We start from the raw sequence: 25,513 nt of genomic DNA on the forward strand, positions 1-25,513 counted from the left end.
GTTAATGTTTCTCACAACCCAAGTAGAAATTTAAAGTAAATACTTTAACAATAAACATAATTGAGTAAAAGAACATGAATGAGAAATGTAGAACTTTGCACTTTTTTTACATAATGGGCGGTCTTGACATTTGAAAAAAATAAAAAATAAAAACGGAGAGAGGGAAGTCTGGGCTTCCCTGCTTAGGCTGCTGCCCCCACGACCCGATCTCGGATAAGCGGAAGAAGAATGGATGGATGGATGGAAAAAACAAAAAAACTTAAATTCCATAAGAAGCATTTGTGAACCAAAAACAGTTTTGAAATTTACACATATTGTAATTTACCCTTTTTTTGGGGGGGGGGGACAACAGAGATATTAAATGTTGAGTGATATACAATAAGTATGCGAAAATATCCATTCAAGTATATGGAAATAAAAGAATCAGTTATGTGTTTTGAGGAATTACTGAGCTCTGCATTTCTTATGGATACACATTAAAATTGCAAAGGCTTTGTGATAGCGAGACATTTCTGGTCATTTGAATGGAAAAGCAGTCTTTAGGACTAAATATGAATTACATTGATGTTGTTCTCACTATGTGTCTAATGGGAATAAAAAGAGTTTTAGTAAACACCCAAAAGAAATGCGCGAGTATTGTGGGGCACGCAAGACGGTGGAACATGTCATGACATTCAACATGACATTCATTGTCAAAAATATCAATAACAAAGACTGGTTTTGAACGGTTTTGAATAATAAATTAGGTTAAGATCACATCAGGCTGGAGCTGAAAAGGTGCTACAGTTAAATACAGGGAACATAGAATACAGAGCTTTATTTCAATTTCAAAGGGAAAAACACCTCAAACCAAGAATAAAGTATCACTCCAGGACCAATCCGATCCACAATCCAGTTCAGAAGGTGGCGGTACAGCACCTGGAAGTTGTTTATCAACCGCCATTAAACACCAAAACAAGAAGAAGAGCCGACCAATCAGAGTCAACTCTCGTTTGTCTCTGAGGTCTCGCGGTAGTTCTTGAGACCTGAATTCAAACAGTGGCGGTTTGACAAACTACTGATCAGTGCGAAGGTAATTTAAAGTGTTTATGTGATATATATTCATTGTCAAAAGTGTTAATTTTAGGCCTGTTTGATACGAACTGAGAAATAATACTCATTATAACCAATTTCAACTATTTTATCGACGTTTCTTCTGATTAGAGAGCAGTTAGAAAGGTAACTGTTGATATCGCCAGCGAAGCGCCATCACTGGGGACACAAGGGTTAGATGGGAGAAAACAGAAGTCAAAGTAGGCTGAAGTAGCGTGTATTTAATGTATCTAAAAACTAAACATACGCCTTAGCAAGTAATAAATTATCTGTTTATTCTGCTGTTGTGATTGTATGCTCGTTTGTGGTTAATCAGCTGATTGAATGTGCGTGCTTTTCTAATATCAGAGTCTGGCAAAGTTAGAAACATATTTACAGAGTCTGCCTTAAGCAGTCTTTTCTGAGCCAATAACTCATCAGCAGAGCATTACATTGACAAATTCCAGACATCTTGTCAATATCCGTACGGTAGGCTGTGAGCTACAACCCGATTTTCCTCAAAACGAACCGTATTCTTGGCTTGACAGCTTACTTTGTCAGTTGGGTAAAGTTGGAACGATTTTCAAAGATTCGGGCTACTAGAATTGAGTTTGGGAGATTGGTTAGGAGCATTAGACGTAACGGTTACACTGACACGCATTTGTTTTCAGTGTGTTTAGGTAAACAAGAACTAGCTTAGTACTATCAGTCAGGTTTAAAAACAATGTCTTATTCAAACGATAATACCGCTGTAGAATAAGCAAGACATTTTATAGTCTGATAATGTACATCTAAGTTGTTCAGGAATATCAAAGATGGTTCAATGAGAGGAAGAGTTAATAATATTAAATAGGGCTGAACGATTTGCTGAAATAATATAATTGCGATTTTTCCCCAATATTGCAAGTGCGATTTAATATGCGATTATTTTTAGGTTCCTCATCTTATGTATTTTTCAACAAATTCAAGCAACAAATCATTCCATATTATAGATTATATTCAGCTAGGACACTCATCATACATTTAACCGTTTTATTGCAAAATGGATTTACTAGAGTTTTACTTGGCAGAGAAGAGCTCTGCTCAAAAGATGCTCCCTTGGTTAGTCAAGCGGCTTGTTTGACTTTGCAGGGAACATGGCTAGATATCCCCATATAGACTAGATACACACATTTATGACAATGTGTATTAAAAATTATGAAATTATTCGGAACCAAGTCATCCATAGTAGCATGAATCTGAATATGAGGGAGCAACAAGCTTTATGCTATAAAGGAGGTGGCTGGGGTGGAGGAGGTGAAACTTGCTGTCAGCTGATCGCAACTTGGGAGGTGACCTTTGTGAACTAACACTAAGCTTCATCAATTTTAGATATAATGAACTAATTATTTTTGCTCATTTGCAAATTTGTTGTAATTTGCTTTATTTGAAGGGCATTATCATTTTTTGTCCCTCATTCTGATTAAGGAAAACAAACATTAAACATGAAAAGGAAGATTTTTGTACATTATTATACAAAATTTGACACTTGAGTGTTTGCATTGTCTGCATAAAATCTCTGCCGCTGCAAAAAATAGTCTATTTAACTGGTATTTTGACACATTTCAAGTTAAAGAAATATTGCAAGTTATGCAATTTGTAAATTGCAGTAGGCCATATTGTGATTTAATCTAATTTGCGATTAAATGCCCAGCCCCAGTATTAAATACAGAGAGAATCACACATTACAGAAAAAAACAGTCCGGTGTTCATTAGTGTAACACAAAAAAAGGTTGTCAAGTTTTCTTGACCAGGGTACTTTTTGACCCCATATGTTTGAGAATAACAATCTCTTTTTTTAAATGATTGATTGTATCAGAGAGTATCAATGCTTTCAGGAAAGACGTGTTTCATTGGATGGGTGTATGGCAGAGAATCATATACATTTAAAATGACAAGCAAATAGTGCCACCATCTGTTGTACCTCAGATGGTATCAATGTGGTTTGATTTTTACTAAATTAATATCAAGGTTTAAAAGTCTGGTACTGGGACAATCCTTGGCTGGAGTGATTGGAAGGGACTGGACATGTAAAGCAGGTTTTGGCATCCTCTCTTTTTTCCCCTCCTCTTTCTAGATGGGAGCAGAAGAGGAGATTGAGCGGCTAAGGAGCCAGCTGAGGGAGAAAGAGGAGCAGGTGCATCAGGCTGCCCAGGCTGGCCTGAATCTCCTCAATCAGCAGATGGAGCTTCAGAACAGACTGGATGAACAGAGAGTTGAGATGACCAATGCACTTGAGGTATAACACTGCGTTTGAAAGAGTCAGCTAGCCAAAAACACAAAGAACACACCATAACCAAAGATGTTATTGGAGTTATTTCTTTAGACATCTTCACCTGTCTTTTTGTGATTTGTGTGTCAAAGGCTCTCGAGCAAGACAAATACTCCTTGCAGAAGGACGTGGAGCTAAAGAGTCGGATGCTGGAGTCCCTGCAGTCAGACTATGACTGTATGAAGAACCAGCAGAGACAGCAGCTTCAGGAGCAACAAGAACATTTGGAGAGGAGCCACAACACAGCTCTCAATGAGCTCAACAACAAGGTTGAAAAAAATCCATGCCCTACTTTTTTCTTGTCAGCGTGACATTTCTTTTTAATGCAGATGTTTTCACTATTAATCAAAGGCATATAAGACTCAGACAAGTTTCAGACAACATAAACTTTGACTCCAGTCTGCTTTAAAGTAAAGCATATTTGCAGTGAAACAGGATCGTCATTATAGCTTTTGTCACTCCTTTAATTCTGTTATTTCATAGCACTGGTTAGATGGTTCAGTGTGAAAACTGCATATTTTTCCCCCAAGAATCCAGTGAAATGAACATCTTAGAGTCATACTGAGGTAGCTGATGTGTGATCCTGTTTGTCTCTTAGATGCTGAGACTGCAGTCGGCTCTGGAGGAATCTCAGCTGAGTGAGAAGCAGCTAAAGCACAAACTGGAGGTGCAGACTGAGACTCTGAATAATAAGATGGAGGAGCTACGAGCTCTGAACGAGCACACACAGAGCTCCATGACGTCTGAGATGATGGAAGTGCAGATGAAGATCATGGAGCTGGAGAATATTAAAGTGAGGCGGAACACCAGAAACTTGAACAAAAACATGTTGCTTCTTTCCTTGTCCAAGCTTATTCCACACAACATCTGCTTTCTTCATCAGATGGAGTTGTTTTGGTTAGTTAAATGTTTTTTTGTTTTGTTTTGTTTTGTTTTGTTTTCAGGTGGAGTTGGAGCAGATTCTGCAGGAGTCTCAATACAGAGAGCAGCAGCTGGAGCTCAGTAACAGCAGCCTGCAGAGACAGCTGGAGCGAATCACAGAGGAGAAAGAAGAGAGGGAGAAAGAGTCTGTTTCTTTGTTCAATGCTTTAGAGGTAAACATAGCAACACTTCATTTACAATTGAAAATTGAATAGCTGAAATAAGTTCTAAAAATGCTGGTGCATAAGACCCACTTTAATACCTGTAATTTTATCTTAAAAGTTAACTGTGCCCTATATAAGATCTCCTTCTCACCTTTGTATATTACAAAAAAACTCAGTGAAGTGAAATGAAATGATTTCTGCTGTGCTGCTTGAAATTTCTTTTGTTCAGTGTTTTTTTCAGTATATGTTAACCATACAGTCAAGCCATTTATGTTCTTTGGGAGAAATCTACTGGTTTCTTCAAACCTGCAAAACTGGCTGTGAAATGGTTGGCTTTGGTCACAGACAGTTGCATTATTGGCTAAAATGATAAAGCTGATAGTAATTAACTTCAAGTGGAATAAAACCCACTGTCATTGAGAATCTATGCATCTCTGTGTCCACATGCTCATGTTGTTCATTTTTGTATCCATTAGAAATCTCGTGAGATTAACAGGGACCTCCAGATCCAGCTGGACCAGGTTCTGCAGCAGGCCCAGGATCCCAACAGCAAAGGGAACTCCTTGTTTGCTGAGGTAGAAACCAAACTGAGTGACAAAATGTACAGAAAACAAACACCAAAAAGTAACCTTGATTAAAATCATGTTAAATCGTTCCTAATTGCAATGTAATTTTGCATTTAAACAAGTATACAAGTATTGAGTAAACTTTTTAAAACTGAATGCATAAGTCATTTAGCTAATGTTTCCTGTTTGTTTTTCAGCTGGAGGATAAACGAGCCGACATGGAGAGACAGCTGATCAGTATGAAGGTTCAGTATCAGTCTCTGCAGAAACAGTACACCTTCAGCAAGCAGCAGCTGCAGCGTATGAAGGTAAAGACTTCTGTAAAGGCTGAGTCATGGATTCTAAATAAATTTCCTGCTACCAGCAATGACAAAACTTAGGTATGGTTTAGTCTGGACATTACACCATAACTTAAGCTACAACTCATATATAGCTGGTGCAACAGGCTGCTGGTGTTTTATGTGTTGAATGACATCAAGCTTGTCTTTCAGGTCCAGATTGCCACTCTGATGCAGCTGCAAGGCTCCAGGGCTGACCCAGCACAGTTGGAGAGACTCCAGTCGATGCTGTCAGAGAAAAACGGAGAGATCCAAAATCTGATGACTAAACTGCAGAGACTGGAGAAGGTGGAGGTGAGCCATAGACACATATAAGTCTTATATAAGCCCATCTCTTCTATCTGTGCCAGGGCTAAAGAAGTGTACTATCACCCTTAATAGCTCTGTCACTTTTGTTTATGTTCTTGATTTTGATGTTCTAAAAGGATCATCTCGGGATGGACATTGCAAATTAGGTTGACTTTAAACCTGTCCCCATACAAATTAACATTAAACTGTATGTATTTGTGTGTTCATAGATGATGTTAAAGTCTCAACCAGCTAATCCAGCTCAAGCAGAGAGCAGTGAAGGCCAAGATGAAACATACTACACTGACCTGCTCAAAATGAAGCTCAGCAACACAGTGTGAGTTTAATCTTTCTGAGTCCTTGTCTTCTTTGATTAACATACAGTGGCTCAAGAAAGCAGAAAAAGCTACAATCAGGTGATATGATACGGCCTCAGTGACCATGTTTGAGTAACACTTGATTAAACTCGAGTCCAAGAGACATGTTTTCCCTTACTGCATGTTCCTCAGAAGACACATGAAAACCAAAAAACAGTCAGAAGGCTCAGTATCCTCATATAAGCTGATGCTTCATTGACTAGTTTTTGTTATAGCCTTTCCAACAGTGTTGATAAAGTTATGGGTAAGAAAAATTTCATATTTACCCCAGAAATCCTGCAGTGTTATTTACCAGAGAACCAAATTATTCAGTAGTATGATTTCCCTTAATCTTTAATCCATATTTAAATATTTATGGATGCCTTTGACTGAATTTCTGTCTGTGCATGTGTTCAGTAAGGATGCAGAGCGTCTTGGAGATGAACTCTCCCTGCAGAGGATGAAATCTTTGTCAGAGAGCCAGAGAGCTTTGGAGCTGGAGAGGAAACTTTTCTCATCTGAGCGGCTGCTCAAACAGGTAACTGGAACACCTGACTGAAGGTGTTTTCCTCTATAAACACAAAATAGGTTACTTACTGAGGTTACTTTTCTTTTCCAATATGATGGAAACATTTAACATGTTGTGAGGTAACTATGCTCACCTACCCTTCCTGTCAAGAAAACCTAGATTCTTTAGTTTGCTGTTGTACATGTAATTTCAAAGACACAAGGTTCCTAGTATTATGTTTGCTCCAGTAAATGATGTAGTTACTGACTTTACTAACATCCTAGCTTCTCTGAATGTATCAATTACAATATCTATTAAGCATGAGTCCATGATGCTGCCATTTACCATCATTAAAAGGTAACTAAGATTATATTGTTCAAGACATGAGGTATCACAAAGCATTTGTATATCAAAAATTCCAACATTGTTTGTATATATTTTTTCCTTCAGGCTCAGAGCGACAAGATCAAACTGCAGCTGCGAGTAGAGGAGCTGCAACACAAATATGAACCCAAAGGTAACAGCAGTGATACAAAACTCATATTTACACATTTTTCATTTTTCGCTGTTGATGCAGGTGGAAACCTGAAGACTGACTATTTTTTTATGATGGTATGGGGCTGTAACATGTTTCCTCAGACTCAAAGAAGAATGTGATTCAGAAGAGAAAGAAAGAGAAGCTACCTGTTGATGTAACTCCCTCTTCCGAAGAAACCACAGTTGATAAGGCAGAGCAGGTTGTTTCTGTGGAGATAGACCTCACAAACACAAAGACTGCGGACTCTAAAGTGGACACTTCTACAGCAGAGGCTCTGAACTCCAAGCGAGATGTGAACGCTGAAGGTCAGAAACTTTTGAAGTTGATGCAGAGTCTAAACTTATGTTATTTATTTACTCTGTATTTAGTGCTTGTTTTGCAATCCAGATGAACTTTAAATCATCAATACTTTGTGTTGCAGTCTCAGACATTGAGCCGCGGCCTGCAAAGTGTGTGAAAATCAGCGGAGAAGAGCCTATTGTGATTCCCAACCCCAGGTCAGTCTGTGTGTGCGTGTAAGAACTCAGAGACTACAAAGCAAGTTTAGAAAACTCAGAGCCTCTTCTGGTTAACTAACTTCCCTAACCATGAAAAATGCAATCAAGCTAAGCAGTCAAACAAGCTGGTTATCAGCTTATAAGTAAATGCAGTGTGTCGTTATGCATGGTCAAATATGGAGGTGATTTTAGCTGCACATGACCAAATACTGAAATCATGAAAAGTTTTCCAGCAGAGGATTGTCAGATTGTTACCTTGCAAGCCAATGGATTAGACTCCATGTCTGTCATCAGGCAAATTTATGGATAAGAGCTGCCCATATGGGTACTTTGCTCAAACAATGCCAGCCCCTCCCCTTTCTGGGGAAAAACAATCCATGAAAATGAACAGCAGTCGGTGGGAAAGACTGGGTCATAAGGGATTTTAAAGCTTAGAATATGAAACCTCTACAGTTAAATGGTTATTGAGAGCCAAAATCCAATGAGCAGTGAGATAAACATATAATGTAGGCCATATATGAAAAATACTTGCATCGTAAAAATATGAAGTAATCAAAATATAGATGTACAAGAGTGTGTGTTCAGACTCCCTCCGTCTACTGGACAACCAGTCCCATCTTGTGATTGGAGATGTCATAAACTGACATCACATACCTTATGTGTGTTGGATCTTGGAGCTTGTTTTCCCCCAGATAGGGGTCACATCAGAAAGTGGGAAGTGATGTTGTGTTGCTCTTATCCATCTTGCGTAGCTCCAACCTTAAATGTTTGTGCCCGGTCTGAGAACAGACCTGACCAATCAGCGTTGGAGAGCTAGGCAGTAGCTACAGGCAGGGGGTCTGTTCGAAAAGTCCAAAAAATGACCTTCTAAGCCCTTTCCTATTCACTTTTCCTTAACCCCGACAAAAAAACATCACAGGGTTAAGGAAAGGTGGGAGTAAGAGAATAGGAAAGAAGAACTGTGGTGATTAAGGAATCCGACTGCACTTTCCTTAGGCGGGTGTTACGGACGTGACGTGCATTATTTGTGTAAAAACTTCGATTTAATGATAATGGACTACAAAATTCGCATCTACCACTTGGTGCGTTCTCTGTGTTGTTATGTGCTGTGGATGAAACACTAAAACATCAGAGATATAAGCTCATTAAGATTTATATGCCAAAGTCTCTTCAGGAAGAGGTACTATGACTATAAACATCCAGAACAGCAGAAACTTTTCTCTTAATCTGAATTTTCTGCTAAGTCAATACAACAAGATGAATAATGTTCAAGTCCTTTTATTTCACAATGGATTGTTTTGCTTTATTCCTTACCTATCCATTTTTTCTTTAATTTTCTCATCTCTGTTAATTTTATTAGTCTACTCTGGTTCTGTCTTTCTTTCAGCTCGTCATGTGAAAAGCTCTATAAACCGCGACTTTCCTGTGTAGCCTAATTATGATGATAGATATAGCCCAATATTCACAATATAGCAACATGCCGACTGTATCGCTTTAATTGGTGGTGATTTACAAACGTTTATCACATTTACTTTAATATTTCAAAATAGCAAAACAAATACAGTTTAAAATACTGACTGATCAGTTTACTGTTTGGATAAAATGAAAATGAGAAGAAATGAAATCGTTATGAGTTGAATGATAAAGTTGTCATGTCTGTAATATTCCTCTGTTCATCCCTACTGCCTTCCGTTTATCACATGGATTATAAGTTTGACAATAAATTTTACGGTTTAAATTGGGGTTAGTAAAGTTACAGTCAAGTTATTCACTTGTTCTGATGAGCGGTCAACAGGTGCGTCACTTTAAATGAAGTTTATGCAAAGCATTGTGGGCCGTCTTTTCATCTCTCCTTTGGTGTAAAGGATGGTCCAGTGTTTCCAAGGCTAAAGGAGATAATAAAGGAAGTTATAAAGCTCCTTTCCTTTATAGTTGGAGAATTCAAACAGCCTTTATCATGGCCGACACTAAAATGCTTACGGGTCGTTTCACTCAGTTAGGAACCAACAATTCGAACGAACCCAGGGTTTAGTTGTACTGGCAGCAATGGCCGCTGCTGGTGTAGCGATTAACTCTGATGTAGCTATAGTATAGTGCCAGTTTTGTCAGAACTGGACAATATATATGAAGTAAAGAGCAAAGAACAGCCCTGAAAGCTTCTCATGATGGAAAAGATGCTTTTACTCTTTTCCTGACCTGTAACTGTCTGACCAATGAGTTTTTGGTCAAATGAGAGCTTAACTAAGTAATCCAACAACCAACCAGTGGGTGTCAGCCCCAGATCCCAATAAGCACAAATCAGAAGAGTTTGACCATTAGCATACTAATGATCCACCAAGGCACATATTTTAAGCACCCTTCAGTTTAGATCCAAAGAACCCTTTCAGAGGAAAATAAAATATCTTCCAAAACGTTCACCCAGCTCAATTGCTTTTTGGTTCAAACTTTAATTTTTTGCTGACTTGGATCAGTGACAACCTTACAGATATCTTATGAAATGTTGCCAATAATCTAGTTAAAATTAGTTTTAAGTGATTAAAGTGTGTGTTTTTGATTCTGCCCTCAGCTCTCCTGTGACTGTGGGTAAAGAGAGAGAAATGGAGGAGAACCAGCAGCAGAACAAGAGAGAGGAGAGAAGGAAGAAAAAAACGGTGGAGATGATCCATGTTAACTCTAACAGTAGCATGGAGAACCAGTGTGCTCAGCAGTAGGACTCATCTGAAAATGGCCTGGTTCGAATTCTACATGGATGCACAATGTACATAAATATATATGTTTGTGAGTGATTGTATGTTGCTATAAACTCTGATATTCTTATAAATAGCCTGTTTCTCTTTGATGAGAAAATGTCTTTGTACCAGCTACTTTACTTTTTCCCTACTACTGTTTTACTCCCACGATTAAATGTCATCATATTAAAAAAGTTTAAACTTGCATAATATCTGTTGTTTAACATCATTTAAACACAAACATTTAAGGGAATAATGATTTCAAACAGTTGGAATTCCCTTTTTCATTTTTTCAAATCTCTTTGGGCGACTGTTATGCGTTGTATGCTTTCTGTGGTTCCGATTTCACACCAGCAGGTGGCAGTAAGGCGCAATATGACTGTTGGCCAGTAAACGTGTATGAAGTAGAAGAAGGTGTTTGACGTGGACCAATCAGGGCTGAGAGAGAAGTGACAGCAGTTTTCAGTTGAAAACCATCCGTGTGACTGTGTGCTTTCGAGGACTGAGGAGACAAGTGATAAACTCTACTTTTTTAAGCATCCTTTTATTTATTTATTTTTACCGTAAAAAGGTGAGTCAGTGACAGTCTTACCTAAAACTTATATTTGCCAACATTTGCAGGTCAGCCGTTGATATTCCGGCTAGCCTTAGCGTCACGTTGATAACTGTTGGTGTCGTTACTCTGCTAAACACCACAACACAGCTGTGAGGCTTTTGTTTGTTTGGACAGTGTTGTTGTTTTGTTGTATATCACTTTGTTTCCCTTGTTTCAGTCACCATGAAGCTGATCTCCTGCAGTAACTCAAGACTTTCATTCACCGTCGTCCTTCTGCTGCTGCATTTATCCTCCATATTTGGAACAAATGCCCTAAAGGTTTGTTCAGTTTGATTTTTTTTTCCACATTGACTTTTTAATGCCGGCAAAGCTTTTCATAAAGACAGATACTAGCAGTGAGGAGTATTGGGTCTTACTGTAGCCACATGTTTGATGTATGTAATGTTGCGTCATTTTGTTATTGAGGAAAGAGGCGCAGCTTTACCTGCCAAATCGTGTTATATATGTAGCCCCATAACATTTTAGTTGAATTATTAAATGGTTAATCACAGAAGATCACCTGATAACTGAAGTAAAATTCACGCAGAAGAAGACGACCCCTTCCGCTTTGACTGCCCACCAGTTATGGAAAAGACCTAAACAGAGCTTAGTAAAGTACCTATAAAAGCATTCACCTCCTTGGATGTTTTACCCTTTCATGGACAAAATAAGTGATCGCATAAGCATTCAACCCCTTTAAAGTGACTGACCTAATTCAACATAGCTCCAGCCAATTGGTGCTAGTAGTCTCACAGTTAGTAAAACAGGGATCACCTGAGTGCAATGACTGTCTCAAGTGATTGTAGTAAAAGGACACCTTTGTCTGGAAGGTGCAAACACTGGTTAATCAGTATTCCTGGCTACCATTATACCATGAAGGCAAGAGAACACCCCAATCAACTCAGAGAAAAGGTTATTATAAGGTTTAAGTCAGGGGATGATACAATACATTTCCAAAGCACTGAACATCCCCCAGAGTTCAGTTAAAGCCATCATCAAGAAATGGATGGAATATGGCACATGCTTATATCTTGCATGGTTGGGCCATCCTTGCAAACTGACTGACTGTGCAGGAAGAAGACTAGTAAGAGAGGCCACCAAGATGTCTGTGACTACTCTGAGGGAGTTACAAGCTTCAGCAGTTGAGATGGAAGAGACTCTGCATACAACAACTGTTGCCTGGGAGCTTCACCAGTCAAACCTTTATTGGGAGAGTGGCATGTAAAAGAAAACTTGTATTAAATCTTAATTAATATTCTCTAGAAGGCACGTGGGAGACTTCATGGTCAAGTGGGAGAAAGTTTTTTGGTCTGATGAGACTAAAGTGATGCTTTTTGGCCATCAGATAAGACGTAATGTTTGTTGAACACCAAACACTGCACATCACTACAAACACAGCAACATCATGCTGTAGAGATGCTTCTTGGCAGCTGGCCCTGAAAGATTCATTGGTAGAGGGTAAAACAAATCTGGCAAAATATTGGAAAATTTTGGAGGACAGTCTTATTTAGTCTACAAGATAACTATGTTATGGGAGAAAATGTATTTCCCAGCAAGACAGTCACCTGAAGCATAAGGCGAAAGCTACACAGAAACGGTTTAAAGACATCAAGGTGAATTTTCTGAAGAGGCAGAGTCAACGCCCAGACCTCAATCCAATAGAAGATTTGTTGCGGCTGGACTTGAAAAGGACTGTTCACAACTGATCCCTGTGTAGCCTGACAGATCTTGAGCAGTTTTGCAATGAAGAGTATGGTAAAATTGCAGCGCCCAGATGTACAAGCCTGATTGACTCACGCAGACTCAGTGCTGTGATTGCAGCCAAAAGTGCATCAACTAATAGATACTGACTTAAATTGAATATTTCTGCAGTCACTTATTTTACATTGTATATTTTTATTTAATTGACAATACTTTGTTAGGATCTATTTTCAAATTTACATGAAATACTTTTGTTTGCAGTTTTTTATTTTGTCAAAAGAGCCAAATTATATTGACCATGACTAATGAATAAAAATCAATATAAGGGTAATTCATCCAGGGGGGTGGATACTTTTTATAGGCACTGTAGGCAGAGATTTTAGAGCAATCACCAGTAATTTTTTGAGTCTAGGACTCTGGGTCTGCAAAAGAGAACTATACTAAACCCCAGTTCAGAAGATGCATCCTTCAAATCGCTGTCCTCCTCTCTGAAACGTAGCGGCTGTTTTACCGTTCTTGATGGTCTCCCCGACATTATAAATGTGTGTAATAAAACACAGACATGCACAAATGCCACTATCTAACACTGTTTTTAGAAATCAAAACACCACTCTCGCTCGCTCGCTCTCTTTTTACTCTCTTTCTTCACTCTCCTTTCTCACTGGTCTTCTGCAAAGCTGACCTTTTCGCGGTGCTGTTTGACATTACTGGAATATATATACCACACATCATATATTGCCGGAAAGCACGGATTCTCAGCTCTCTGTCAGCGTTGGAATTTTTTAAATTGAGCAAACTTGCAAGGAGTTATGGTGCTGAGAATCTGTGTAGTTGTCTCTCCAAACTTCTGGTGTATTGTTATTAATGCCCATGTTAAATGGTTGCGAGTACCGTAATGAACCATATATGTGCACATGCACACAATTCTCAGCTTTCCAACACCATTGGAATTTTTCAAATCGGACAAACTTTGACAGTTATGGTAATAAAACTCTAGACATATCGAACAGATCACCGGTGCTCCCTCAGTAGGTAAAGGGTTAAAGACAGATAGAGCAAGTTAAAAGATAAGATACATACATTAACATGAATAAATAAGATTTAGGGAGGGGGCTTTTGTCCATTATTGGAACACCTGGGTTTCTTATTAGTGTGTTCTAAAAGGCAATATCAAATCTATAGTGCTTCTTTGTTGTACTTAGAAACATTAAAATACACAGATGTTAATGTGATAATTAAAGATGTCCTTATGTTTAGTTTTTTAAACAGACGTGCAAAATGCAAGTAAGCTTAAGACAGAAATGGATCCTGAATTGCCTCATTTTTTGAACATTATATTTTATATCAGAAAGATAGATTGAGATAAGACAGTGTGCAGTCCACAGTCAGGGAGAGCATTACTGTGAAAGAACTGAATTACAAAGTTACAATTGTATTTATTTTCTGTGTCCAAGCAGTCTGATTCAGCCTTAACTGTAGTGGAGAGTACAGACAATAATGAAGAGGAGGAGGTGACCATGGATGATGAAGAAGAAGAGGAAGAAGGAGATTTAGAGGTGATTCAGCCTACTGAAGAGTGGCAAACACTCAAACCAGGTGAAGTAGTGCAGTCTAGTGGTTCTTCCTTACTGTGAAAACACATCTAATTTTGATTTAGACTTACAGTGTCTGTGTGCTGTGGTATGCTGACATGTGCATGAGCAGGTGTAGCAGTACCAGCTGGTTCCCATGTGAGGCTGAATCTGCAGACAGGTCAGAGGGAGGTCAAACTGGGAGAAGAGCAGCTCAAATACTGGACACAGGAACACAGGTAAATGCCCAAAACTCACCTTACCTTTCAAACTAAACTTTATTTGGATTCACAAAGGAACACAGAAGATGTTACTGTCATCATTAGTAAGACATTTTTGTTAATCCCCCAGACTTCTCAACTTGGTTTCTGAATAAGCATTTAGTTTTGATATTCATAGGTAAGTGCAAGATTATTGATTATTATTTTAGACTTGGCCACATTTAAAGTAACATTTATCCCGAATGATTTTTTTTTGGATTTGTGGGGAGTCAAAGGATTTCTCGGAGATGCCTACCTCAATGCAAATAACTGCATTAACCAAAAATGAGCACCAAGATCTGCAGATTCCAGGAACACATTCCAGAAAATACATTTTAGCAATATCATTATATCCACCTTTTGTTGGACTTAGTCACACTTTTACCCTATTAAAGTCTCACTTGCTCTTATGATGTGGTCATGTCAGACATGTCACTCCTGCAAATGGCCAAATTATCCCTGCTCCTCTATTCCAGCAACTGTATTGAAATTTCAACAAGTCACATACACCTATTTCCTCAAATGAACTCACAAGCCTTCATATGGTACTAGTAACTAGTACCCATGTATGTTTTATGTAGAGGGAATCACCTAACTCCTAACATACACTGACAACTTAATACTTTTCCCAGCCATCAAAACATACAAGTCAGTAGAAGCAAAAAACCTCATATAATCAATAAAAGTGTGCTTTTTTGTTTTTAGGGATCAGGAGGAGAATCCCTCCTTCAGTCCAGAGGAGCTCAAACAGGCTATGAAGAAGTTAAAAGAGGACCTGAAGGCTGGGAGCAAAGACTCAGAGCAACAGGTAACAGTACATAATCCAAGTATAGGCTAAACTATAGATTAAAATACAGTACTTTAATATACACAGACTTCCTTTTAGTCCCATAACATCAAAGTATCAATGTTAAACGTATTATCACAAAGGATTACCTGAATTAACAAGTCTTAATTTCCAAAAAATCAACTCAGTACCAAAACCAACAATTAAGAGACTTTTGGGAGCCTTTTGAATTTTTGCCAAGGGCAGAAATTCACAGGGGGTCTCTGAGTTGGGAAGTGCAAACTTCTTTTTTTTGGTAACTTTAATTTTTATTGATTATTTCAACATTTCACTCACATACAGCCCACGAACATGTTGGCTTTATGTTAAAAAATAGTTAACACAGAATCAACTTAAACAACATTGAAGACATTGTTGGGAGTTCACCCTCCAGTAGTAGTATATCTGTTTCATCAGAATCAACATCTAAATTATTTGTCTTTTTATTTTCCTGTTGTAATGTCGCTGTATTTCGTCCTGAATAATGTCCACTTGTCCCACTGGTCATCCATCTGTGCTTCCTGTAATCTGGGAAGTATAAACATTTTTTTTAATTTCAAAAGTGTATTACTTTCAAAATAGAAAGAACAAGATTCTTCATTTCCTCTAATTGACTTTGATTGACCTACTCAGGTTTTTGCACAATTAAAGAGAAGAAACGAGACATGAGAAAGAAAAAACTTTAAAGCCTTGATCATGATGGGCTTTTCATTTGAAAAGCCAGCACATTTGGACATAGTTTTTGTTGGAATAAGGCATAACAACTCTTAGAAGTGCAAACAGAGTGAATGCTTTACAACCATCATTGCAAACTTGACACACGGAACCATTTCTCTGGTTTAGAGCATATCAACATTCAGGCCCAAAGCAGATGCCCACCTTATCTGTTCATAATCAGAACCACTGCACAGATTCATGAGTCAAGCAGCATATCGCTACACTGTGTGCCCTCTTTCTGATATCTGTCTCTAGGAATCTGTTGCATCGAAGTTTCGTCCCCTTGAGGAGTTAAAGGAAGACATGGCTAAGCTGGAGCTGCTGGTGGAGACAGATGTTCAGGTACATCTGCATTTTTTATTTAAGAGAATTTAAAGGATTGTTCTGATTAGCAAATAACTTCTTGGTCACCTTTCAGCTCTTATTAGACAGATGCATGTTCAGGATAGAGGTACCATGTGCTTTTTCCACAGCTTCTTTACAATATAAAAGGCCTTAAACCCCCAGGGATGTTAAAGTTATCAGTTGTAGAAAATCTTATTTGAGTGTTGTAATGAATGTTTTGTGTTGTGTATAGATAATGAAGCGTCTGCTGGAACAGTTTAATAGTAGCAACTCAACCACGGAGCAGCGGCTTAGCATCCTGCATGAGCTGGAGTATCTGGTGCATCAGGTAGCACAACAAACAGCAGTTAAAGCACATAACTAAAGCACTAAACATCTACACTGAAGATCATAGGCTACCCATGTCACATGTTTTTGATTCTGTCTGAATGTTTGTGTGTTAGGTGGATAACGCCCAGACTCTGTGCTCCATGGGGGGTCTCCAGTTAGTGCTGCACGGTCTGAACAGCTCTGACTTCAGGCTTCAGGAGAGCTCTGCCTTTGTCCTTGGATCTGCTCTGTCCAGGTACAAACAGAAATGTGTGTGATTTATATACAACACAAGACATTAACTCTTAAAATTAAACCAGTTAACCAGTTTTCTAACAGCTGTGCTCTTTTCCTGCAGTAACCCAGCAGTTCAAGTAAAGGCAGTGGAGAGCGGTGCCCTGCAGACGCTGTTAACTACACTGGTCACAGCTGAACCACTACATGTCAAGAAAAAGGTTCTTTCATATCCTCTTATTAAAGTACTCATTATAGAAGAGGTTATAGCAAACAAATCAGTGCAGCTATAATGAGTATTTTGTTTTTATTTCAGGTTTTGTTTGCAGTTGCCTCCCTCTTACGTCACTTCCCCTATGCACAGCGTCACTTCCTGTCACATGGAGGTCTGCAGGTCCTATCAGAACTTTTCAGGGCAGACAGAGGTGGAGTTCTGCGCACACGTATTGTCACCATGTTGTACGACATGATCAGTGAGAAGGTACAACAAACAATTAGTTCAAAATTTATTTTGAGTTATTAGGGAGGTTTAATTAAAACACAGTTCAGAAAATGGACTTTATGGGGATCTGTATGATGCAAAATTGTAATGCATGCATTATAAACTATGTATGCACTGCTCTGTTAAATAAAGGATGTTAAAGCATGTTATTTACACAGCAAGGGTAACAGGAGGCCCCTGTATGCTGCTAGGCTAGCTAGCTTGGTGAGCAGACCAAGTGCTAAACCAGCTGCTATAAAAATTTGTGATAAGTATATTATCAGTATCCACATCAGAAGCACCTTAATCAGAGCATCCCTACTTCCCTGTTGTGAATGAACCAAAGTGTAGCATCAAAGCAGTTGCCTCCATTGACTGTGTACAGTCTGTGTCCTACAGTAAGTAATATTAACCAGTGTTCAGATTCGGATCTACCCCATGTTTGGATTGCAGGTTATCACCACTGGCATGAAGCTGATTCTGCTTTGTTGTTTGTGCAGGAACTGATCTCTCAGGCAGGTCTGGACTCGGTGCTGGACGCCTCTCATGAGGAGCGGGTGCGTCAGTACTCTCAGGTCTCCCTGCAGGGGGAGCTGTTGGAGAAAGGCTGGTGTGGTCTGGTCCCACAGCTGCTTGAGTCTACTGAGCACGACTACAGAGAGAAGGTGGACTGACTTTCACGAGTAGTAGATTCAAAACACAGTGACTACCTGTGAAGATAGTGTAGTAGATTACCTATTTTCTTATGTTTCTTGCAGGCTCTGCGGGCTTTGCTGGCGATGTCTCCGGTGTGTTTGGATCAATACCGCTTAGACAGCTTTCTGCTGGGCTCACTGCTGTCCCTCAGAGACCAGTACCAGGAAATGATCAAGTCTGAGATGATTCTGGGAGAAGAGAACGGCTACTTTGTTGAGATTGTTGAACTTATAGATGCTCTTCAAGTCAAAATTAAATGATAAGAGGAGTTCCCAAAAGGGATATTTCAAGTGAACATTAATTTCACAGTGGAGTACATAGGACTCCTATTGTCCATCTGTTTTACACCCTTTGGTCTCCTCCATCCACCTGAGCCAAAAATTTATCCCAGTGATATCTTATAAGATGTTAAGTTCTAAAGGGGATCTAGAAGACAAACAAGGCTTGAAGTTGGAGATGTGAGTGTGGATAAACAGCTGCTTTCAGAAGTCTTTTTAACACCTGTGACATGTTAAAAGAGGCTTGAGTGGACCTAAAGGTCCAAAGATTTAAACAGCAGGAGGAAAATGCACAAAAACACTTTTTTAAATGTTACTATTCTCCAAATGCACACACCAGATTTGGCAAGAGGAGATCTCACATAATCTTGTGTAATCAGTGTGACTTCAGAGGACAAACAAATATGGTGGACAGTCAACATTGTCAGCTGGCTGTTGTAACATGTCTTGCATGGTACATTGTAACTATTGGCACTTGTGTTGTTGCCACAATTTGTCGAGCTGATCTTTTTATCACTCCCCTTGGCTTGGGGTGCAGTTGTGTTAAGGTTCACTGCCATGAGCTAGAAAAGTGCAAAACATCCAAATGGTGACACTTCATGGTCTGCTCACTTTAATGTACTACCGTGGATAGTCTGTCAGAGTCAGGGGAGAAAGCAGTGTAAATAATACAGGTGTGACAATCCCCAATTTGGAACATGCCCCCCTCCCCTGACCATTGGGGGTGAGGAAGGGATGAGAAAGGATTGCACCTAGAAATGTCTAGTGTGTGGCCAGCGTTACAGACAAAGAGGTAAAGCTGAGATGGATTTTTCATTATCTTGGCAAATAACAAAAACACAGCCACCTGTGAGTCAATTTAACTGCTCCTCTAAAATGAACAGGATGCTAATGCTGGACAGGACACATCTCTGGGGACAACATTGTTTGGCAGACCCTGAGAGTGATTTGTCGGGCTTTTAAAGTACGAACCTTAAAACAGATTTCACTATTGTCTTAGTTTTTTTCTGAGGGGTTGGAAATTTATTTTTGCTTTATGCTGATAATTTAAGAATAAATAAATTATTTAGAAATAATGGTGTTGTATCTCTTTATGCAGTTTAGTTTTGGTGCCCCCTGTTGCTGTAACCTAATACACCTGCTTACCCATTCATGACATATGCTTTATTGAGTATACAAAGGGAAAGTCCAACAGATTTTTTTTGTTGTTGATAGAGAGATATAAATTTGCTGTGAAGATGTGACAGCACATAGATCGAAGAACATAACTCAAATATCTTATTCAATGATACTTTAATAGAGAGAAAAACATGATTTTTTTTAACGAATTATCAATTTTTTTGTAATGATTTCTGTGCTAATTGGACTTTTTGCATTAAGTTATAGCACATATGAAAACTTAAACTGATGTGATACCAGGCATTTGAAATATTCAGTACAGTTTTCGAGGTAAAAAATTTTCTGTAACTATTTCAAATTGAAAGACACAAGGCCACGCGTTTATTTATTTATTTATTTATTTTTCAAAATAAAGTGCGTGAATAGCTTAACCTTCACTTGCTCAAATCTTCTGAAATTAAAGGGCAGATTAACTCAAGTATGAATTAGTTTGTTAAAATTATTCTACAACCAGTTGTAATGAAGAAATTATTAGAAATATTGCTCAGAAATTTCTGCTTAATCAGAGTGTTGAATCCAGACATCATTCTCTTTCTGATGTACAGCATATTGTACAAGGTTGTTGTGTTAGGAGAATTATAAAGATCTATTCCAAACGTAAAGATTTGTGCTTTTTGATTAAAAAGCATGACATAATAGCTATTTCAGAAAAAATGGCGCTGGATGCATATTGTAACCAATGAAAATTGGGACGTGAAACACCTGGAATTCCACTCCGGACATATCGGTGCTTTTATTCTGAAATTTCAGACCGGTAGTAAAGACTGTGAACGGAAATAGGTTTGAAACCAGGAAGCTAAGGAGCAGCACACCAACAGAGGGGTGTTAAAATGTAAACTGGAATAAACAGTGGCTGTACATTTCTAAGTTTTTGACATGAATGAGCTTTAAGATAGTTTTGTCATTTGGAGCTGACGGCTGGAGGATTTATTTGCATTCAATTATTTTATAAAGCCAACTGACAGCTGGTAAGAGGCTAGCTCAAACACTGTTTACATTTATTAGCATTTGATGGCTAGAACAATGCTAAGTCAGCCTTCAACGTTATCTAACCTCAGGTGTCTTGTTTTTCTTGTTAATATTTGTCTGGTATAAGAAAAAGAAAAAACACTTTCCAAAATAATCGCGTCATATGTTTCGACCTTGTTTTGGGGCTAAGCTGATTGCACTTTTCATCTTTGTATATGTTAAGATATTTTGTCCCATGTCGTTTAATGTGTTGAAATGAACTCAGGGTAAACACCTTTCACTCAGCAGTATTTCTCTGTTCACGGCTGTGTTTTTGAACAGTGATGGAGCTTTCTCAGAGAGACAGGCTGTCAGCGCTGGTGGAGGACCTGACCACATCTGGAGAGCCTCAGCTCAACCAGGAAAAAATGAAGGAAATCAAGAAGATCTGCAAGTATGCCATCTACCTCATTAAGACAGGGTTGTTATAGCTTCTAAAATGTTTTTAAGAGTTAAAATGGGTAACGTGAGGCCATCAGAACTACCGAAAATACAGATGTATTAAGTTAGCATATAGGACTTGAACTACTTGCCTATGGCCATTATTTCAACCCTTATAACTGTTTGAAAGCTTTAATTTCTATGTATTGATTCACAATGGACCATACTGTAGTTAATGGTATGATAAACCCCATACTATCACCTTATTTATACTGAAGTCACTGCATGGTATCATTACTTGACTAATTCATCATACACACGTTAATATGATTGAACTGCTAATGAAATATTGCAAAAAACGTTTCTGATATTTATTTTATTATCTGTACGATTCATAGGATAGTATGAACATTAATAATAATAAGTACAAATGGGTAGGTAGGAATGAATAACCCATCTATAAGTCTTTTTCTGTATCTGTGACTTCTTTCAGGGTGTCTAATGACTGCATCGACCACGTGTATCACTCTTTGATGTCTCAGCTTAATCAGGAGCATGCTGAAATCAGACTATCCGCTTTCCAGATCGCCAGTGAGCTTTTCTCCAGATCACACCACTTCAGAACGCTGCTGGTCGACAAATTCCAGGTACTCCCTTCATGCACATTTTCCTGAAACATGCAAAATCTGAATATAATGTTGTTTTGTTAGAAATAAGAAACTATATTATATTGCAGTTGTATCAATTTTATCCTTTTTCGTATAGTTTCCTCCATGTATCTCTTCTCTAATGCTCCTCTTGCAGGAGTTCTTGGAGTTGACCATAGAGACGGACTCTGAGCAGCCCCTCCCCCCTCCTAAAGAGGTAGCCAAGAAGCTGAGGGCACTTGCCATCCAGACTGTTCAATCCTGGCAGGCATCATACGGGACTGCATACAAAAAGTTAGCTCTGGGATACCACTTCCTCAAACAGGTCAAAAAGGTGAGATAGGTTAAAAAACTAATTATAAAAGCAACATCGCAAACTTGTCAATAACTTAATGTTTATTTCCGATAGATACCCCAACTCTTTAATCTGTACTTCCATTCCTGTTGTTATAATACTTAAAAAGACCATAATGCAAAAAGCTGCTTGCTGTGAAGCAGCTTCAACAAAGTGTGACATGTATTTTTCCTGATGTATATGGGAAAGTGAGCAGTTGAATCAGCTGTAAAGAGTGGGGGAGTTTGATTGCATCCATGTATACAAACTATGTAGACTCTCAAAAATACAGGTAGCACAACAGCAAGTAAAACCAAACAACTTAAAATTTACATCAGTTGACTAAGACACTCATACAATTTAACAGTACAAAACTGTGACACCCCGTGTAGGCACATTTTGGTTAATGCACTTTAAACTACAGTGCAGTGCACTTTAACTACAATGGTCACTTGATTCCTGGCCAGTCTTCAGCAAAGTCATACAGCCACCTTTTGTATTGTTATATTTGGGTCTTAACATTATATTGCACTGTTGATTTTGTTTGGTCTCTTGGTGTTGTCTGATTTTATGTAGATTTTTACTTTCATTATGTACATGTTTAATGTACACTTTTATATGTATACCTTCAACCTGCTGGGGACTAGCAGGTTTATTTGAATAAACAAATAAGAAATAAATGAGGTGGGCAGTAAATTGCTAAAGTGCTAAAGTACTGGTGCATACCATAATACAGTGCTGGTGAAAATTGTACATTTGCCCCACCTGCCTATCAATGAAAGTGCTGGTGTGATTGCATGTAGCCCTGCTTTAAAAATGTGCAGTTTATACATAGACTGCACCATGGTGACAGCACGACTTTATGTAAACATGCTTTAGTGTTATGCATCTGTTTTCTGTGATAAGTATTTTCCCATATTGTGACCGAGATGCATTTAGTCTGACGTTTTTTATGTTGTCAGGTGGACTTTCAGGACGCTGAGGCTCGAACTGTTGCAGAGAGGAGGAGGGAGGAAGAGAGGCAGAGAAAAATGGCAAGGATCTACAAGGAGAAGGTGGAGGCAGCATCCAAAGACATGGAGGGTAAATAAACATCCTTAAACAACATTACTGTGATGATAAAGTTACGTGTTCATTAGTGTTTATTACTGTTTTATTTGTTCTTTAGAGTCACAGCAGGAAATTGAGGCAACTTTGACAGAGATGGAGTCATGCATGAGGTTGCTTTTCCCTGAGTTTGAACTCACAGACATTCAGATGGCCAACAGCAGCCCTTCAAACTCCCAACCAGCCAATGAGTGTCCATCAGGAGATGAACAGCCATGCTGCAGCAAAGACGTGAAAGATGACAGGAAAGAAAGAGTGATGAAGAAGACAGAGGAAGAGGAAATCGGCCAGGAGAAAAATAGAGAAGTAGGAGAGATAAGCAGGAAGAAAGGAAAGAAGGATGAGGAGCGGGAGGATGAAAAGAGGAAGGACAGGAAAGAGCAGGAGGAGAAGAAGGAAGAGGAAGAGGAGAGTAGTGAAGGAGAAGAAGAAGAGGAGGAGGATGAGGAGACTCCTGATGATGACAGTTTTATTCGTAACTCAGGGCTCATTTCACATTCCTACAGTCTGGACCTGAACCTCAGCCCTGGTGGGTAAAGATACACATGCTTTAATAGAGTTTATAATAATAATATTCATAGCTGTTTTTTAATATCATCTTTACCAAATAATCTGTTAAACAAATCAAATGCAGAAACTCGGGAAGTAATAAGATAAACATTAACATCATGCAAAACAGCCTAGATGTCTAGAGAACTCAAACAAACTGCAGAATCAAAGTTTAAAAGGTCTACAACATGAATAAATGTAATTAAAAGGAATTATAGTGATAAAACCAACGGCTCTCAAAGAGTCGTTAAAGCAATAAACCAATACTAATAGTTAAATAGAGTATTTGAAGCATTAAAAACAGTTCAAAGATAACGAGTAGAAAACGTCAGATTGGGAAAAAAGTAAACAAATTTTAAACAATAAACAAAAGCATAAAGGAACATAAGAGCATAACATCTTCATGCAGTAAGGCAAGTCATGTTTATTTATAGAGCAAGGGTCATACATACGTGCAGCAATTCATAGTTATTTTTACGGAAGACCTTGCATCACACTGATTTTTTAAAAATTTGATACTTCAGTACCTTTTCAGTACAACATGCTTTAAATGATATATCTGTTATTTTTGCATCCAATTGTACTAAAAATACCAGATTTATGAAACAAATAAAAGATAACTCTAAATATCCACCCATAACTGCTGAGCTAAAAAAGAGCTGCTAGAGACAAACAAACCAGTTAAAAAGAGAATGAAAACATTGTTTTCTAATTGTTTCACAGTGCATATGCTTATAAAGAACTTTTAACAACTCCACAAAAATGTTCATGGAGGTGCAGAATTATGTTTCATTGATGCTTAAGTCACACTCTGCCCTGCCTGCTTTGTGTCTCTCTGTGCTCTTCATCACAGCCATTACCCCTGTAACTGATTTGTTCACCAGTTGGAAAATAAAGTGCCTTTATCATCTCATTACAGTGTACATGTTGAACTTAGTGTTCGTTGTAGACAGAGAGTAGAGGACAGAGACACTGAGCTAAAACACATAGAAAATGATATTAAGCAAAATAAGAACTTAAAAATGTATTTATAATCCCAGTAATCAACAAAATATACAAAAATCTTAAAATGTAGTATCTGCTCTGTGCACCATACAGTGCTGTAGTGCTCTGAAGTCCCTGGCCATTGAATCTTACCTCACCTCATGGATACCCCCCATGCATGTCTTGCCGAATTCTGTCATCAGATCCACTCCTATATGTCTTCCTGAGGATTTAGGTTCACAGTTTGCTCTGTCATTGTTGGGCATAGCTCTATGCTGCCCTGGAGACCCCCCCAGGAGTGCTGTGAGGTGAAATCCACCCACAGTCTTTACACCTCAACACTTCATCACTCAACACTTCAATGAACCTGAAATTTGTTTAAACAGTTCATTACAATTAGTTTTTAATTAATTCTGATCTTGAAGCAGGAGACTGTATGAAAGTTTAGCTAATGAAGATGCTCCAGGTGAAATGTATTCTAAATATTTCCTTTGAATTAAAAACGTAGTCGCTACTGAAGCCTGTTGTCCTATTTATTTATTTTTCTTCTGGTTTTTCTTCTTTATCTTTCAGGGCTTCATATAAAGGAGACAGAGGATAATGAGGCAGTGGTTTCCACAGTTATAGACCTCCATAAACTGATTAAAACCAAATACCTACCAGCTGTGCAGGGCTGGGTCCAGGTTGGTAAAAAAAAAACCAAACAGCTGTCAAAAACCACATACTACAACTAGTGCAAACACAAAGGTACAGAGAATAGTTTGGGAATTTTAGCGACATTGAACAGTCAGAATATAGATTAACTTGCAAATGAAATCCTGGCATTTGTACCCATGTAAAAGTCTAACAGCACCACCCACAGGCAATACAAAACCCAACAATAAATTAGTAATAAAAGAAAGCAGTATTTTGGCTCTTTACACTTCATTACCGTAAGCTGATGGTTAGTAAGCTAATATACCATGCATAAAAGCTTGTTATCTCCGCTTTACTAGATTTTACCATTTACATTTTTGTGGTTAGC

General features: G+C 38.4%; 3 protein-coding genes across 4 annotated transcripts in view; all 3 read left to right on the plus strand.

The window, feature by feature from the left end:
• The first annotated feature begins 998 nt into the window (after window positions 1–998).
• spdl1 (spindle apparatus coiled-coil protein 1) lies at window positions 999–10,483 on the plus strand. Its single transcript, XM_041797733.1, has 14 exons — window positions 999–1,072; window positions 3,188–3,349; window positions 3,475–3,651; window positions 3,981–4,175; window positions 4,327–4,476; window positions 4,944–5,042; window positions 5,231–5,341; window positions 5,525–5,665; window positions 5,890–5,996; window positions 6,433–6,553; window positions 6,974–7,040; window positions 7,163–7,366; window positions 7,483–7,558; window positions 10,125–10,483. Exons 2-14 carry the CDS (start codon window positions 3,188–3,190, stop codon window positions 10,267–10,269), a joined length of 1,755 nt encoding a protein of 584 aa, XP_041653667.1. The 5' UTR covers window positions 999–1,072; the 3' UTR covers window positions 10,270–10,483.
• A 255-nt stretch (window positions 10,484–10,738) lies between these two features.
• Window positions 10,739–19,333, plus strand: sil1 (SIL1 nucleotide exchange factor). 2 transcript variants are annotated; one of them, XM_041797683.1, is made up of 12 exons: window positions 10,739–10,858; window positions 11,061–11,161; window positions 14,038–14,179; window positions 14,288–14,393; window positions 15,120–15,222; window positions 16,213–16,299; window positions 16,535–16,630; window positions 16,746–16,867; window positions 16,970–17,066; window positions 17,162–17,326; window positions 17,827–17,991; window positions 18,085–19,333. In XM_041797683.1, exons 2-12 carry the CDS (start codon window positions 11,066–11,068, stop codon window positions 18,280–18,282), a joined length of 1,377 nt encoding a protein of 458 aa, XP_041653617.1. In that variant the 5' UTR covers window positions 10,739–10,858; window positions 11,061–11,065; the 3' UTR covers window positions 18,283–19,333. The 2 variants fall into 2 exon arrangements, with proteins under 2 accessions (XP_041653617.1, XP_041653618.1); XM_041797684.1 differs by having other exon boundaries at window positions 14,041–14,179; window positions 18,085–19,331.
• A 912-nt stretch (window positions 19,334–20,245) lies between these two features.
• uvssa (UV-stimulated scaffold protein A) overlaps window positions 20,246–25,513 on the plus strand; it is a 45,044-nt gene continuing 39,776 nt past the window's right edge. Inside the window, exons 1-7 of the mRNA XM_041797682.1 lie at window positions 20,246–20,447; window positions 20,770–20,881; window positions 21,362–21,515; window positions 21,673–21,849; window positions 22,812–22,932; window positions 23,018–23,485; window positions 25,063–25,172. Coding sequence (XP_041653616.1) covers window positions 20,772–20,881; window positions 21,362–21,515; window positions 21,673–21,849; window positions 22,812–22,932; window positions 23,018–23,485; window positions 25,063–25,172 — 1,140 coding nt within the window. The 5' untranslated portion in view covers window positions 20,246–20,447; window positions 20,770–20,771. The remainder of the gene's footprint in view (window positions 20,448–20,769; window positions 20,882–21,361; window positions 21,516–21,672; window positions 21,850–22,811; window positions 22,933–23,017; window positions 23,486–25,062; window positions 25,173–25,513) is intronic.

The sequence above is a fragment of the Cheilinus undulatus genome, linkage group 10 (genome assembly GCF_018320785.1).
Source record: "Cheilinus undulatus linkage group 10, ASM1832078v1, whole genome shotgun sequence".
Lineage (NCBI taxonomy): Eukaryota > Metazoa > Chordata > Actinopteri > Labriformes > Labridae > Cheilinus > Cheilinus undulatus.